At 37.9% G+C, this 17,037-nt stretch overlaps 1 protein-coding gene across 1 annotated transcript in view; it reads right to left on the bottom strand.

Annotated features, from left to right (window-relative positions):
• LOC140319020 (nck-associated protein 5-like) overlaps positions 1 to 17,037 on the bottom strand; it is an 84,827-nt gene that overhangs the window by 20,212 nt on the left and 47,578 nt on the right. Inside the window, exon 8 of the mRNA XM_072396534.1 lies at positions 7 to 183. Coding sequence (XP_072252635.1) covers positions 7 to 183 — 177 coding nt within the window. The remainder of the gene's footprint in view (positions 1 to 6; positions 184 to 17,037) is intronic.

Genomic DNA, 17,037 nt, shown 5'->3' with positions numbered 1-17,037 from the left:
ATCCACCTGCTTTGAGAAGCCACGTCCCTCTGCCCAAGTATGGGAGCCACTGGAGTATTCACTACAAGCACTGGACAGGGACAGTTCACTGCCACTGCCGCTACCACTACTGCGTGGACACGTTAGACTCAGTAGGCTCGGCCATCTTCCTGCAGGAATACCTTTTCCATTTCTTTGGACATCCTGCAAAAGTTAATTATGAAATTATTCAAAGGGAATCACACATATGCTGTGAAGAGATGGATTTTGCAGCAAAAAACCTCTGATTATACAATTATACAAACAACAGTGCAATAAATCACAAAAGAATATCATGGAAGCCTATACGTGATGCAGCATAAGAGACACATGTATAGACCATACAATTTGACTTGCCTATATTGACAAGTACTGTAATCATGGCTTACATACACTTGAACAAAAATGAAGTTTTATTCATTTACCCTTGTCTTGACATTATAGTCATTTGATTTGTTTTGCCATCTGAAGCAAATACACAGCCAAAGATGCCCCATGGCTCTCTATTTATCTTTGTCAGAGATCCCAAAGAACCAATACAGTGTGTACAAAGTGATCTCTTTCCATCGAAAGACTAATTGAGAAATGGAATTACATTTTCCACACCACTTGTTAGATGTTTACTGTGTCCAAACGCAGTGTGTTTTCCAAGTGTACAATGATTGTTGTGGAAGTTGTTAAGAGAGATATTTTAAAATTATGTCTGGACTATTTACAGAATATGGATGTGTGTTGGTCAGAAACTACAAAATGAGCTGAAATCAACATTTACTGTGTTCCTCTGAACTATTTCATAATACCATCTTTAATGGTTTGTGCCAGTACCAGAGTAAACATGGGATGAATCAGATGACTTGGTAAAGACCTACATCACTTCACTGATTGTAGTTCAGTGGACTCATTGTAACAGAAAATCTATAGATAGTGTTTAATTTTACTCTTGTACATGTTATGAGTAGTTTGTAAGAGGCCAGAATGTGCTAAATTTTGTTTCATAAAACAAAATATCCAAAATAATGTATTAATATCCTTGCTTTAATAAGGTGAACACTCAAATATACCACATAATACAAAAAACTCTGAAGGTATACTGTAAAATAGGTACAAATTAAAAAGATCATTGTTTCTGTCCTTTTAGACATGAATTATGTATAAAATTGATTTTTAAAAAAAAGGTAAATGTTGAAAGTTCAAAACAAGCTGGAAGACAAAATGCTGGTTCCCTAGCTGACAGTTGGATGTATAATCCCACCGTCAAACCACTCCCCATGTCTCTGACCTGTTTTTGAAGTTTTCTAAGTAACAATATGAAGTAATTTTTGTGTCAAAGTACACAAATATAATTATGTTCATAATTACGTTTCATGTCAGTTTCAACAACTTTCTAAGACTGTGTCATTGATAAACAACTAAGGGTTCATGTTAGCGGTAAGATGATCTCATTTGTTCCCTCTCCATATGTTTGATAATTATCTAATTTTATAACTTACTGTTTCGATGCTGTTAAGAAGAATCAAACACAACTATATATTCTAAATCTTTTCAGCAAAACATATTCAGATATTCAGTTTAACTTGTCTGTACAAACTGCAGTAGGCAAACCAAAATAAAATTAATAACTTTTTTAGGTTTAATGTGTTGACCTGTAGTAAATAGAGACCAGAAATGGAAGGAGAAGAATGTAGTATAGCAGCTATTGTAGAACTTCTAGGTTGTTTGTTCATACATACTCCCTCAATACAGCTCATAAGGACTTCCACTAAAGTACTGCTCCCTACTAGCTGCAGAAGATAAATCCAAATAATATGAGCATTTTCCCATTTAATTTAATATTTTAAGACTTAAAGTCCTCAAAAGCAGAAAGGGGTGATGGAAGGGGTGGATGTAACAACTAAATACTGCACTTTCCCATGAGATTGAAGTTATACAATAACACTTTACAAGAACACTTGTTTAAGGTAGGACAAAAGGTATGGACTAAAATACATTCTTTTTACAAGTTGACCACCACCTTCAAAAGAAAACAACCATTACAAGGCAACCATACCAACATGTACACCATTTTTACCCTTCAGATGCAGTTGCTTTCACAACCAATAAATGTTGCATATTCTTTTAATGTCATTATTGGCTCAATCAGCCTGGATGAACAAATGTCACATGGGTGCATTTTGGGGAGGAGATTAGTCTCAGAACTTTGGACTGGGATGCAACCATTTCCTCTTATTAAATTTTTATAGATTTAAAAACTATTTTGCGCCATTTGTATACGGCATTTTTATGGTCTGTCTTCAATTCCATTCCAGAAAATTCCATAAAAATCTTACTTAGTTTTAATTGCTAAAGGCCTATGCCTTACAAAAGTGAAAATCTTATTCTTAACTGTGAGTATTACACAACAAAAAGATAAGTCAGACATGTGAGTCACAGTTGTTTGTTTGTTTTTTGACATTTATTTGATTTTAATGAATTGGAAAACATTAAATACATCTCCATATGTAGATAAAGAAAATAATAAAGATTTCCTTATCAAGACAGCTGTTTGATTCAAATGCCCACTTAGCTATAAAGGCTAAAATGTCTTACTCAGGCCTGCTGGCACTATTCCGATGCTAAATATGCTATTTACATCAGTACCATTTCTAATCAGAAGAGCCCCAAAGGTGTCAAGTGTTGTGACTCCATTTTAAAAAGCATAGATTGTTTGCAAAGCCTTCTCCAAAAGTCATTAGAGTAATCTGTTAGTTATAATTAATGTGAATAGGAAATAATTACATAGGGGAGGTGGGGACTACAGTGATTTAGTCCTTTCACTGATATTCACCTATTATTTGATTATCCATGCAAGCCTTTATTTTGCGAGTGCTATGGGACAAGGCCACATTTGAGCATGCTGCCGCAGATTAATCTTGGAACTAATTACAGTCAGCATTTTGAGAGCTATCTGAGATATGACAAAAGTGATAGTTTAACAAAACCCATGGCAATGTATTTGAAGTCAAGGGCAAACTTGAGGACTGTGACCAAGAGAAAATATACCTGTGTGCTGTATTTGAATGTTTTTCAGAATTTTTGCTGCATAAAATTCTGACATGACTATTTTTGATTGTAAAAGAGGATTCTGTCCTTTTGAATGCAACATCTTCTGTCCAATGATAGAGGAAAGATTTTGTCCAATATTGAAAGATATAGAAAGTCCTGTATTTATTGCTGAAAGTTACTTTAATTTCAATACAAATTAGTTGAGATACAGAATACAACTGAAAAAGAGCGCTTCATATCTCTGAATGTCAAATAGTTTTAAAATGAGCTCTTTGGCTACCCCTACAGTTGTGATATGTACACAGAAAGGATTCAGGATGTTAGTTAGTATGACTTAAAAGCATGAGCTTTTTCAGCATAAAAAAATGCTATTTGTTTCATGTCTATTCTTTTATTAAGTTGATAACTTATTTCAAGAAGTTGATCAAAATTCAAAATGAAGAAAGATGTCTTAACTTAGAAATAAATTGATTTTGGATAAGCATGTCTGCCTTCACTTAACAAGGAAAAGTATTAAGTTAATTAAACTTAATAATGTATTAGAATATTAAGTTAGTGCAGCTTCCCATCAAGTGTGCATGTATTAAAGCAGAGAATGTGACCAAGGCCATTTTATGCTGCCAGACTGCACCAGCAACAGTTGGTTACAATAAATACATTTTGACAGCAAAACTGGAATTGCCATGTCTAATTTATTCTGACTTAAGTGAAATAAGTTACTTATACTCAATGAAATGGAGGTAACAATTTGCATGGACTTTTCTGAGTAGAAGCAAAGTAAAATAAAGGAGTTATAGGAGCTTAAATAGAGTAATTTGACCACTTATTAACACTAAAACTTTGATATAAAATTTAGTCGGTTCAACATAATTAAGCTTGTAGAGGACAAAATAAATCATGTTGGTCTTACTAAACTAATTGAGTTAGTCTAGCTATAAAAGTCTCATGGGAAATACTCAATAATGGCTTAGTTGGAACTAGAAAATTTCTGAAGAAATTTTGATGGTGCTGCCCATCCACACAGAGACATATGAGTTAATGTGCTGAGAGTTGAAGGTCAAATTGAAGGTCCACCATTATATGATCATAATCCAGTCTGAAATATGAGATTCTGGCATGTTCTGGTGAAATCTGCCTGCTTTATACACATAAGGCCCGGTTGATCTGTTCAGAATAATGGAAAACATATGAGTGAATGCGCGCTATCGCGCGCATTTGTCTCATCAGTGGCTGGCATGAACCTGTTAATCTGTTCTGAAAAATGGAAATTTATGAGTTAGTGTGCGCTATTGCGCGCATTTGTCTCGTCACCAGCTGGCATGAACCTGTTAATCTGTTCAGATTAATGGAAATTTATGAGTGAGTGCGCGCTATCGCGCGCATTTGTCTCATGAGCAGCTGGCATGAAGCTGTTTAACCATGTTGGCTGCCCTGCTGCTGCCCTGCTGCTGCCCTGCTGCTGCCCTTCTGCTGCCCTGCTGCTGCCCTTCTGCTGCCCTGCTGCTGCCCTTCTGCTGCCCTGCTGCTGCCCTGCTGCTGCCCTGCTCCTGCCCTTCTGCTGCCCTGCTGCTGCCCTGCTGCTGCCCTTCTGCTGCCCTGCTCCTGCCCTTCTGCTGCCCTGCTCCTGCCCTGCTGCTGCCCTGTTCCTGCCCTTCTGCTGCCCTGCTGCTGCCCTTCTGCTGCTATGTTTACTCTGCCCTCATCAGCCATCTTGGCTCTGCCATCATCAGCTATCTTGGCTCTGCCCTCATCCGCCATCTTGGCTCTGGCTTCATCAGCTGTGATAGAACAGGGCAGCCATCTTGGGTGTGGTCAGCATTAGTTGCTATGGGCAACAACTGTGACTGCCAAATGTCAACTGTCAAATCTGCACCTCACTTTGTCCCCTTAAAATCATGGGGTTTTCATATTGAGGCACAAGTCTGGAACAAACGGTCGCTGTTCGAAAAGTAGAAATAGGATCCGAATAATTCTTTCACCGTGAGCGCCAGAAGGGACGGGGGAAGCCAGCGGTGTAATTTGTATTATTCTACCCCCCGTGGCTCCTTTATTATGGCAGTTTTCAAATGAGTTTTCCGACTGATTTCAGGGCTCGGCCGTTTTATAATGGGATGGAATGTTCCCTCTCTGCGCTCAGAGGGGATTTGTGAGAAATCTGTGAGGCCCAGCTCAATGACAGTCACATTGGGTGAAAGAGAACTAAAATACCTACGTTTTTTTTTTTTTTTTTTTTCATTTATTTATTTTTGTTTACAATATATGACATGTAATAGAACACATAAGGCCTACGTTTACCTACGTTTTGATATATAATTCATCCAGATCAGGTAGATATTTTGGACGTGAGAGGAATTTGTTCGAGAAATTATTTTTTTTAAGATTTTTAGAGTGAGAGTTACAGTGTAACCGACATGAGACGACCTCCTCTGGACACCTAAAACGTAAACTGCCGTTGTGTCAAAGCCGTATAAGCTATTAACAAGCCGTTTACCACAGTTAAAGCTGAGTCTTTCCTGTCACACACAAACTTTGAATGATGTGTGTGTGACCTTGTATGGCTGAGTTCAGAGGCCTCCAAGGGGAGGCAGTTTTGGGCTCGAAGAGCTCGAAGAGCCCAAAACTGCCTCGTTTAGCCCTTCTCCATTCATTTTCCCATTGACAATTTGCCCGCTTTTTCCCATTTATCCGCTTTTCCTTTCGAGTAATGAGAGAGATAAATACAAGCACACTTCTGCCCATCGGCGCGCACGCAGCGATGTGTTTTTTATTTTAGTCGGACCTTCGCTGCGGGAGGAGTAGCGCGCCGAAAAACATGACGGAAGCGGGAGAATAATAAGTATGCACAATAGTAATATGTGTGCCCTGCCTTTGGCATTGGCACCCATAATTACTTAAAAAGATAAATGCAAATTGTTACAACAATTTTTTTTTAAGTTGAGCCAGTGTAATTTTTTTAGAATGTAACATCACTGTCATAAAAACAAATCTCAAACAAATAAACAAACTTTATTAGATCTGACACCAAGAGCGTATTTAAATATTTAAACTGAGATAATCGGGTTCTTCCTTATATGTCCTTTGTTATAAGAATAAATAAGCTGCACCTGTGTCAGTGGCTATGCCTGCTGTTTTCACAATACTATACTGACATGAGCAGCTCCTATAGACTGCTGCAGTCATAAATGAAAATGGATATTTGTTTCTGTGTTTGCAGACGAGTACAGTTTTAGGATGTCATCTACAGATCTGGATACCTCAGTCAATGCTATTCCTGATTTGTGACTACACAACACAACCAAACCTAAGTACACCTGTAATTTTTCCCCAGCCTGATTACATTGACATGGTGATACAATGACCTATGATCACCAGTGGACAGAGGGATAAAACTGTTCATAATTAACACTCCAAGGCAAAAAATAATAATATATACTCAAAGCTACTAGTACATATAATTCCATTTTATAAATCACAGTGAAATTGTGCAGAAGCATCATTTCAATTCCAATTTTTAGTCATGAATGAATGCAGACATTTCCCCAATAAGCATGTAAAAGCATTGTTTGCACCACAACTAAATACTGGAGGGATGATAATGAAAGTAACAGCCAAGAAGAAATATGATCGAAATTGAGACACTCATAAGTGAAGAAAATGGAATGTGTTTTATTTGGTGGTCTCTGAGCCATTTTAAAGCAAGACCAAGTTTCTCACATGACACAAAAAGAAGAAGCCAAAAGTAGTGCATTTGCCAACTATCATCATGTGCCAGAAAATCCATACAATGTATCCCTACTTTTTCTCTTCTTAAGGTCACATTAGTAAGGTCTTCAGTTAATGTCATGGCAGGCACACACATGACCATTATGGCTTTGGTTATTTATACCACAGACACTAAATAAATCTACATTAAGTCATTTATTCGAAACTTTGACCAAAGTGGCTTACAAGTGAAGAAATAACAGTCAAGCTACAGTGCAGTAAAAAAACGGTGAGTACAAATACAAAGGTGCAAGTAAGAGGAGTTTGTATGTGTTAGGAGAGGAGGTGTTCTCTGAGGAAATGAGTCCCCAAGAGAGTTGTGAAATTAGGGAGGTGCTGCTCTGATAGCACTTGATAGCTTGTGGATCCGCAAATGTGTACAGCCTGGATTGAGACCAATTTATGTGTAGGGATGTCAGTACTGGACTATGTTCATGGCAGGAACAGGGTGGTTGAGAAGAAAGAACCCTGTATGACTTAGTTTAGATCGCTGGATGCAGACCCTGCAGTCACTATGTATGGCAAGTGTCAGTGACTTGAATTTGATCTGGACAGCTGTGGACACCACTTGAACACATTCATACAGTCTGAGGACTTTTTGAGATGTGCATACATACTGAATTAGTATTCATACTGTGAATACTAATTCATATCTATGTATCTTCACTTGCTATACTGCTGGTATGGGAATGCAAAACTATGTTTTTTATGTGCAGTGACAAGTGTCTGTCTATCTATCAATGAGTAATGAAAGAAATGAAGAAATAAAATCAGAAAAAAAAATGATTATATTACTAAGGAAGGTCAGTGATTTTTTTCCCCCCACTTTGACTTAACAATAAAATGTTTAAACTTTTGTATAGGAAGCAATGTGTACCTAGTTTTATTAGTGTACACAAAATTTATAAATCTAGATCTATAACTTTCCCAGCACTGGACCTATGAAGAGTGTTAACATGATCACTCCCAATGGAAAATAATCAAAGAAATTTTTAAAAATCTTATTACAGAGATGAAAAATGATACAAAAAGTGTGGTGACTATCTAAAAATCAATGGATGGATAGATGCTGTACAGAAAAATCCTATTCTTGTTCTAGATAAAACAGCAAGATAAGCTTTGCTAAAGAACATGAAAAGAGGCCTGTATTTAGCATTAATGTGGCTGGGATCACCAAGTGATGCAGATTTCTGACAGGGAAGCTCAGAGTGAGAGTGTGATGATACAACTTCATGAGTGCAGAGGTTTTGGGGGAGATGACAGATGGCAATATAAATGCCTATAAATATACCAAAATACTGGCTGACATGATTTTGTTCAGTCTTGTAGAAAAATTAATTTTACTGTTTTATATACCTTTCTACCTACATGGTAGATTTTCTTTATGCATGTTTACCTAGAGTGTGTTCGTGTGAGTATACTCTGTGATAGGGGAGATCTCTGGATTTGCTTGAAGAAACAGATTTGGTTTACAAACTCAAGCTTATGGAACTTGCTAATTCTACCCCATCAGTATGTCATAAGCTTCTTTATTCTGAACTTTCATATACACTGGATGAAAATAAAGGTTGACTCATGAAGAATTAAATTGATGACATTTCAATCTCTATAATTATAGGTGTACTGATTTCTGTTGTATTATTTTTGTATGTTAGAAACAAATTGGCTTTTAATACAATTCACATAACAATGTAAGCTGAACTGTATTAAACACGATGGAGAACATGATCCTCACATTGCTGCCTGTTTTGTCCAGATGAGAATGGAACTGCTGAAGCTGGTAGATGATGGCATCATCGACTCCAAACACTTTCTTACTTAGGTAAGGCAACACCAGTTTCATGATGTGTAATGCATGAGTGATGATGCATATAGATGCTAGCTTTAGAGCTTTGTGCTGTGTACTGAGGCCAACTATTCCTCTTCTTTTAAGCCCAGAGAACACAGGGCCCATAATTCCCAAAAAGAATATATAAGTTTTATTTAATAGACAACAATATACTTTTGTTGACCCAAAGACAGCAGTAGAAGACAGACCCAAAGACAGCAGTAGAATTTCCAGAAATGCTTTAATTGTTTTTTGTATTTATATTAATCATTTCCAGTGAACCTTAAAGAAAATTGTCACGTGTTGTTTTTCTTTTTCTTTTTTTTTTTTTTAAAAAAAGGTTGAAGGGACTATTTTAGAGCAGCTGGCCACTGTATTTCTGGGCAAAAGTCTCACCAAAATTCATCAATGTGAACTTATCAGAGCAAGGTTGTACTCAGACCAGTTTCTTTCCATTCTAATGTTTCAAACACTGTCCATCTTTACTGCTTTCACCATATTTCTTCCAACCATTGTCTTCAGACCCCTGGTCATTTATACTCCTTGCTAATGTTACTTTCTTTGTTTTAACATATCCCCTTTATTGTTGAAATAAAAAAAGAGATAATTTAGTAACATGCAGCCCAAATGCATTTACCAACACTTCAGAAAGAGTAAGTAAGCAAACAGGGTTTTGTTATATGACTTCACACAACAGCAAAATCAAATGCTGTTTAAAGCTATTCAGGTGGGCAAAAATTAGACTTAATAGTGTTCATCTAGTGGAGGAGTATACAACGGGAGCTTACAAATACACTACGTCAAGCTAAGGTGGAGAACAAGAAAAAGGTAGAGAAACAACTGGAGAACAATCACACCAAGGAGGTGTGGAGAGGCATGAGGCCCATCACTGGATACAGACTGGAGAACTCTCAGTCTGTGGGAGGTGACGTGGACAGAGCCAATACTTTCAACCAACATTTCAACAGGTTTGATAGTGTGGCTTTTTACACATCTGCTGCTGCTCCCTCCACCTCCACCACTTCAGCTGCTTCCTATACTGCTTCCACTGCCCAGCTATACTTCCACCTCAATAACAACTCGCATCACCAAGCCTCCTCCTCCACCAAGCTGCATCTCCAACTCTGCAGCAGCTCTCACCAACAGACTTCCTCCTTCCAGCTGTACCTCCATCTCTATGGCAGCTTCCACCAAAAGGAAGCGCTGGTGCTGCAGCATTTTGAGGTTTATGTAGGTACTGGGGAGAAACCAGTAGTTGTACATACTGATCATAACTCATGACCTTTTTGAGTTTGCTCCACTGTCCAAACCAGCGTCTGATACGGTGGACTTTGTTTTTGCAAAGCCATAATTAAGACTAAAGGCAAGGACAATATAATGGCAGATGTTTTTTTCTCGTGCCCCTGTGGGCTAAATAGTCTGAACAGGACTTAATATTGGGATTATGAATGTTGTAACTCCTGTCATCCTTCCCTATGTTTCCGTTTCCCTCTTAAAATGCTTCTTCTTTAGGTACCTGGTTGTAGAGGTGTGGCGTAGTTTCAATGTGGACGGTGGTAACATAGTAGTTATGTTTTGTTTTTTTGGTTTTGCGGTGATCCCTGTTGGGACCCCGTCTTAAGGGGGAGGGTGTGGCAACCCCTGCTATTGAGGCAGCAGTCTTCCGATGAGATTTGGGTTTGTGGGCTGGGTTTGGTGATTGGGGGCACCAGGGCCCAGTGCCCTCAGATTACAAAAACCCAAGGTTGATTCACTCTGGTCTCTTCTCTTCTTTGTCTCTCTTCTCTCTCCAGCAGGTGTCCCGTGGGGTGGTGTGGCAGCCACCATAACCAATCTTTTTCCCTTTCAGTTATCTGCACTTGACAACGCACATCCCCTACATTTTACACTCATGCACATGTTAGCCCGTTTTTTCATTGGAAGCCCAAGAATAAGCTGGAGAAATCGTTCATTAAAAAAGTATTTATTAGTGGTCACAAGTAAAGTATATTGCAGCGCTGGACTCGGAGTGCCAGAGCTCCCGCAGGAAATCCGTCAGGCCGAACCCCGTTATCCGGAAACATGTCATATTTATATTCAGCTTTATCTCACAGAAGTTGTTTTCACACTTGTCAGAGTATAATTGGCCAGTTTTGGGTGACATGCTCAGGCCAGCTGCTGTCCTTGTTGTGTTCTTTGGATGTGATAAACAATGTGTGTGTGTGTGAGTGCTGTTTTAGGCGTGGATCTAATGTACCAGACCTATCTGCCCTAATAGAGATGTTTTGTCTGACCCAGTTGTTTATGTCCTTCTAAGGTCTTGGACCATTTAAGGTCATCTGTTGTGCAGTATGAACAAAGTGGAAAAGTACCAGCTAGGAACATAGGTTATTTAGGAAAATACAGAAAATGAATTTATAATGTCAGTAGACTGTCAGTATTTTTAAAGTTAAATTCTCTATTCAGACGCAATTCTCTGGACAACTAACACAGCATGTGCCAGACACAACGTCATCTTTTCCAGGGACACATCCTACTACACTAGAAGATGAGACACATCTTCCCAACATCACGCATGCTCAATAACAGAAGCATGCCATTTAGCAAAAGAAAAAACTGACCAGTTATACGGACAGCTTAGGCTGTACATGTGGACATGTGTAATTGGAAAAGACAAGGTTAGATATCCTTAGCTTTGTCATAAATGCTCTCACCCTAAGATTATCTCATCCCAACCCTGCTTCCTTCTTTCCCCCATTCAGCCCTGAGAGTGAGGACAGATTCTGATTGATCATTGGCCTGTACTTAAAGAGTACCAGAGTTACATATAGTTATTTAGTCGAAAAATTTACAATGATAATGGAAGTTTTTACTAGAGCATTTATCATCAATTCAATAATTTATTTTTAAATAAATTTGAATGGGAGAAATACCACATTGAATGGACAATCTGAAAACCGCTTTTCAATGCAAGTATCACAGTGAAGAGATAAGAAGCAATAAAATGTCCAAAATAAATCCAGGAAGAACAGACTGTTTAAAACTAAACATTAGAACAAGTTTGTTGTTGAATTAAGATTTAACAGCTCTCTTAAAAAGTTAAAGTCAGACAAACAAACATAGCATTTAAATCTTTGATCCTTTAATTGAAAAACTGCCTGAACAAAAGATGTTCTACAAATTGAGACTTTATGATTTCCACCTGAAGCAGGTCTGAGACCGGACAGTCAGACCATATGACATATTAGAAAATATCAGGATTTAACAGCAAGGTCAGGCAGATAGGTGTCATACAGTTTCTTACCATCTTAAAGCATTAAAAGGTTAGCCTTTATTGTGTTAGAGATCACAGTAACAGGACTTTTAATTTAGCTTATCTAAATACTTCTCCTCTGCTTCTTTTAACCAATTCTGAGTTAATATTTATCATCAGTATTTATATTTAATCTCATTAAACCATTTAACTATTTAACTCCAGCAGATCTATGAATCAATGGATCTGTTATCTTAACAGAGCAGCAAAATGCTTTATATAAAGGTTTAAAGTGAGTTAGATAATTAGGAAATTAACAAAAACCCAGCAATAAAAGGCACAACGAGAGTCAGATATCACCAATGAGTTTCTTGAAGAAGAAAACTCTAAAAGAAATTTAAAGACAGCTGTAGTAAGTTTGAGTCATAACAAGTCAAGTCAAGGTTTGTTTTTCATGGCACATTTAAAAACAGCCACAGCAACCAGAGAGCTGTACAGCTGAACAATATATTAATACTATTAGCAAATTCTAACTCTGCAGATAAATATTAATTAATCCAACAATAAACATTGAATAAATTAGTGAAATAAAAACAGTGTTTACAGTTAAAGACATGCCTTTATACCAGACATGTGTCACTGGAAAAGGAAAGGCTTTGTGACCTCAGCAGGCACCCCGATTAAACACTTGAATCAATTACTCGAACTATATTATGCCATACTTGAACCAAAACAAGTTGCTATAGTCAAGTGCAGAGGACATCAAAAGGGAGATGGGAGGGTAGCGAGAGGCAACAATGTGGCAGATAAGGCAGCAAAAACAAAAGCAAGGTATACTGCATTTAACCAGATGTCTCAGAAAACATTAAAGAACTTCACTGCTAACCATCTGAAAAGCAAGCATGGAACGGAAAAAAAAATAAAAATTCCACAGGACTCTGGAGGAATCATGAAGGCAAAATAGTAGCTCCAACTGGACTACTAAATTTGCTATGTCAAGAAGCACACAGTAGAGCTCACTGTGCTAGCTCAAAAGTAACAGCGCTCATTTCACAACACTGGTGGTACCCCCACCTAAAAGACACAATAAAATATTTTGTGCAATCGTGTGAAATTTGCAAACTGTTCATTCCAAAAGTATCTCTCAAAGCAGGACTAGACAAGTTCCCCAGTACCTGATGCCCCTTGGAAGCAGATAGTAATTGATTGTTCTGACATGGGAGCAGCAAACAGGACTGAAGGTAAACGAAATCTTCTAGTATGTGTGGATCCCTTTTCTAGATGGGTAGAAGCCACACCTACTAAAACCGAAAAAGGAAAAGAAGTCATTAAATGACTTACAAGAGAAATTATTCCAAGATTTGGGGTACCAGAAGTGATAAGATCAGACAATGGTACTCACTCACTTTTCTAATGAAGAACTAAGAGAAGTAGAAAAGATGTTTGGAATTACACATAAGCTCGGTGCAGTCTCTCACCCAGCTTTACAAGGACTAGTGAAAAGAGCAAATAGAACCATCAAAAAGGCCGAACAGAAGTCTGTGCAGACACACAGTTAACCTGGGCTGAAGCTCTACGTATTGTGTTAGCCTAAGATTTACTCCAAATGCCACCATGAATGTTGTCATGTTGTCCCACATGAGGTCATGACAGGGAGGAAACACCCTGTCCATTTACAACTGCACCAACAGGCTCACCCCTTGTTGTACTACAGTATGGAAACTTGTGTGAATGTGAAACAACTGAATAACACGGTGATGAGGATATCTCAACAGGTTACATAAATACTCACCAAGGAACAGGACCAGGAAAGTGAACAAACTTAACTGGTCCTCTCCTATATGGACAGGACGCAGAAGCTACAACACATTCTGTAAAGGTATGGTTGACCGAGAATAGACTGAGTAACTGGATCCACAAGGATCACTGTACTCAGGCTCAAGATCCTGCCGAAAGAACATTAACTGAGGTCCGGACTGACATAGGAACCTCACCTACTGACAAAGACTAGACCACGGGGACTAAAACTCTATCAGAGACTGAACGGACCACTGACAATGAAACCAAAGGAAAACACTACTGTGGAGACTAGACTGTAGAACCGCAGTAGCAGAAACAATAATGGTTACAATAACTAATTTTCACACCTCTCCGGTGTGCAAGTCAGACATTAAAAGCTCAAGTGACAAAGAACTACAACAATAATCTGGACACACCCTCTCTTCCCACCACTCCACACCAGGTGACTAAAAGATCTCTGAAAAATGGCAACAATCCACTTCAATTGCAATTTATTGAGAAACAATATATACAATCCAATCTGTGCTCAGTCATGACATGTTGGTCGAAAGAAAAGGATATGAATGGGATGAATAAAATGTTCTGTGAGAACAGTTTTAATCATGTGCTCTGGTCCATTCGAGAAATTACACGGGAGATGACCCAAGTTGTTTAATCTGGTGCACTTAATCAATCAATCAATCAATCAATCAATCAAACTTTATTTTCATAACACTTTTCATACAAGAAAATGTAACACAAAGTGCTTCACAAGATAGAAGAAAATAAAACAAAACATTGAAACCCAAGGCCACATACAGACACACACACACGCACATCTATACGCACACACACACCCACATACATCCACACATACTGGAAGAAAGAAGTAAAGATTAAGTAAAACATAATAAACTGAGGCAGAGCTGCTCTAAGTAAGGTAAAGCACAGAGCTTTGAACTGCACGATTAAAGGTCTAATTCATGTCAAGAAAAAACAAGAAAGATCCTGAACAATTTAGCTAACATTCCAAAACTGCTACGAGCAAAGAAAAATATTACAAAATAATATCAAGAATCTGGGCCCTTAGGTCAAAGCATGCATGCAAGGTAACAGTGATCAATAACCAACCAAAGATCTGATGTCTGACAACACAAGCGCGATGCTGTGGCACTGCTAAGGAAAAAGTTAGCAGCACAAGGCCACATGGCTCATCTAAAAAATAAATAAATGAGGAATTAAGACAAATAGAAAAATAGAATAAACCTTTGTCTGTGATTCTAATTTGTATGGAAATATGTTATTGTATCATGTGATGTTATAAGAAACTCTGATGTCACACTGTTGGTACCACATGAAGTGTTTCTAATTCAAATGGAAAAAAGAAAATTTAAAATTAAAAATTAATGCTGATCCTGAACTGTCTGTGGATGGCTCAGCATCACGAAACACAGCCACTGGTAAGAATTAAATAGAATTTAGTATAAAGTAACAAGTGAGAATTAAGCAGATCATGCTGAAATTTTATCAAAAGCACTCTGAGTTGAATTAAGAGGACAGACAATATTTATCCCAAAAAGGTTAATCAGTTATTCATTGAGAAGAAATGGCTGCTTTCTTGATGCTGTGCTGCTCCCAAAATGAAATCTAACCACAAACATTTCTGTCCTGCAGCAGCAACACAGGAGCAGAAACTGCAGTGGAAGAGTTCAGCAGAACTAACATACGGAGGAGACTAAGTCTCATCGGGGGGGTGGAGACACAACAATTAATCATAGTTTACTAACACTTCTCAAGTTTTTCCCAAAATTCTGTGAGTCTTTGTCTTCCTTTTGTCTTTTGTTCTATGTTGTCTTGTGTTTTGTCTTTGTCTTGCTGTTTTCTCTAAATGGTTTCAAGTTTTTCCACAGAAAAAGTTGATGGTAGTGGATTTCTCATTAATGCTGTACAGCAGGTTGGTGAGTATTACGGTACTGTCCTAAAACATGGTTTCTATTAACTGGCCAGTTGTTTTGTTTTTCATTTAATTTATTTTTATTTTATTTTATTTTTTATTTTTTTTCGATTTATTTGTTTTTGTTTGGGGTTCATATGAAAACTTAATTGGTCGACCAATGAATACTGGGATTAAACCTGTTAAAAGGGAATTCCTGAATATAGAACATTGTGAAAATTAAATGTTGTGCTGCTCGGTTCTCTCTCCTGCTAACATTCATCCACAGCTTAAATTAACTGCATCAGCAGCAGAATCTCTACAGGACTCACAGCCAAGTGACTGACAAGACGTCAGTCTGAAATTCTGGGAGGCACGATCATCATGCCAAGATAATGGTTGAACAACCACACAACCTTCAACCACTGTCAACAAAATAATCTGAATTATCTCCTGAAGTGTCCCAAAGAAAAAGATTAGTTAGGGAAAATGGGTGATAAAGACCCCTTTGTGGAAGTGAAGTGCTGGTAACCTCTCCTTCCCAGTTAGCTCAGACTGCTGAATTGAGGTTCAGCCAGAAGGACAACCAAACACCAAGCAGTGACAGGATTGGACCACAAGAGACTGAGCTGCACTGCACCACTCTGCACAATGTTATCATGAAATTTTCACTCAAAAGAAATTGTCAGTTTTTACACTACGTCTAACATTACTCATCATTTCTCAACAGGGTCATATCTTCATATTCACGTCATGTTTAAATGTCTGTATTGTTTTGTGTTTTGTGATGTTCCTCTTTAGTTTAATGATTTTAAGTAGACCAATTACTAATCATAGGAATTCATACATACGTCCATTGCCATTGGTGTGAATCGGCTGTTCGGAGCAGGACCTTAGGCACTGAAAGGTAATTAAGTGGTCGGTCGCCAAGGGGGAATGGGGCCATAGGAGAATTTTCCCGGATATCAGCCATCGGGTTTTTCGCTCCTATTCGCTGCGAACAGTGGACGATCCTGATGGTAATGTTAATTGCCTTAAGCACTTTTTGGGTTTCAATATTTTATGAATTGTTGTAGCTTAGTTAATTATTGTTATGTGTTGTAATGGTACTTATGGGTGAGCAGGGTCTTGCCACTGCTTAAACCACATATAGTTTTGGGCCAAAATGAACTAAGATTCTACACAGAGATTGGGTTAGGGGCCACATACACACACTCATTTTAAGACATATTGAAACATTTATTGATTTATTCCTTGCATACACGTAAAGGCGTGATACTTATAGCTTTTAAGAAATGTGCTCATTGCAGAGTTATGATCAATTGAGTAATGAAGGTTGAACTATTCTGGGAAAGAGGTTCTGTTCCCAGCATCATGATAAACACTCCTGATACAGAAAGGTTTAGCTAACGCATTACAATTATTTTACACATGCATATGCAA

The sequence above is a fragment of the Leuresthes tenuis genome, unplaced genomic scaffold (assembly GCF_036924035.1).
Source record: "Leuresthes tenuis unplaced genomic scaffold, fLeuTen1.0.hap1 SCAF_12, whole genome shotgun sequence".
NCBI classification, from domain to species: Eukaryota; Metazoa; Chordata; class Actinopteri; order Atheriniformes; family Atherinopsidae; genus Leuresthes; species Leuresthes tenuis.
This window is presented reverse-complemented; position numbering and strand designations above follow the sequence as displayed.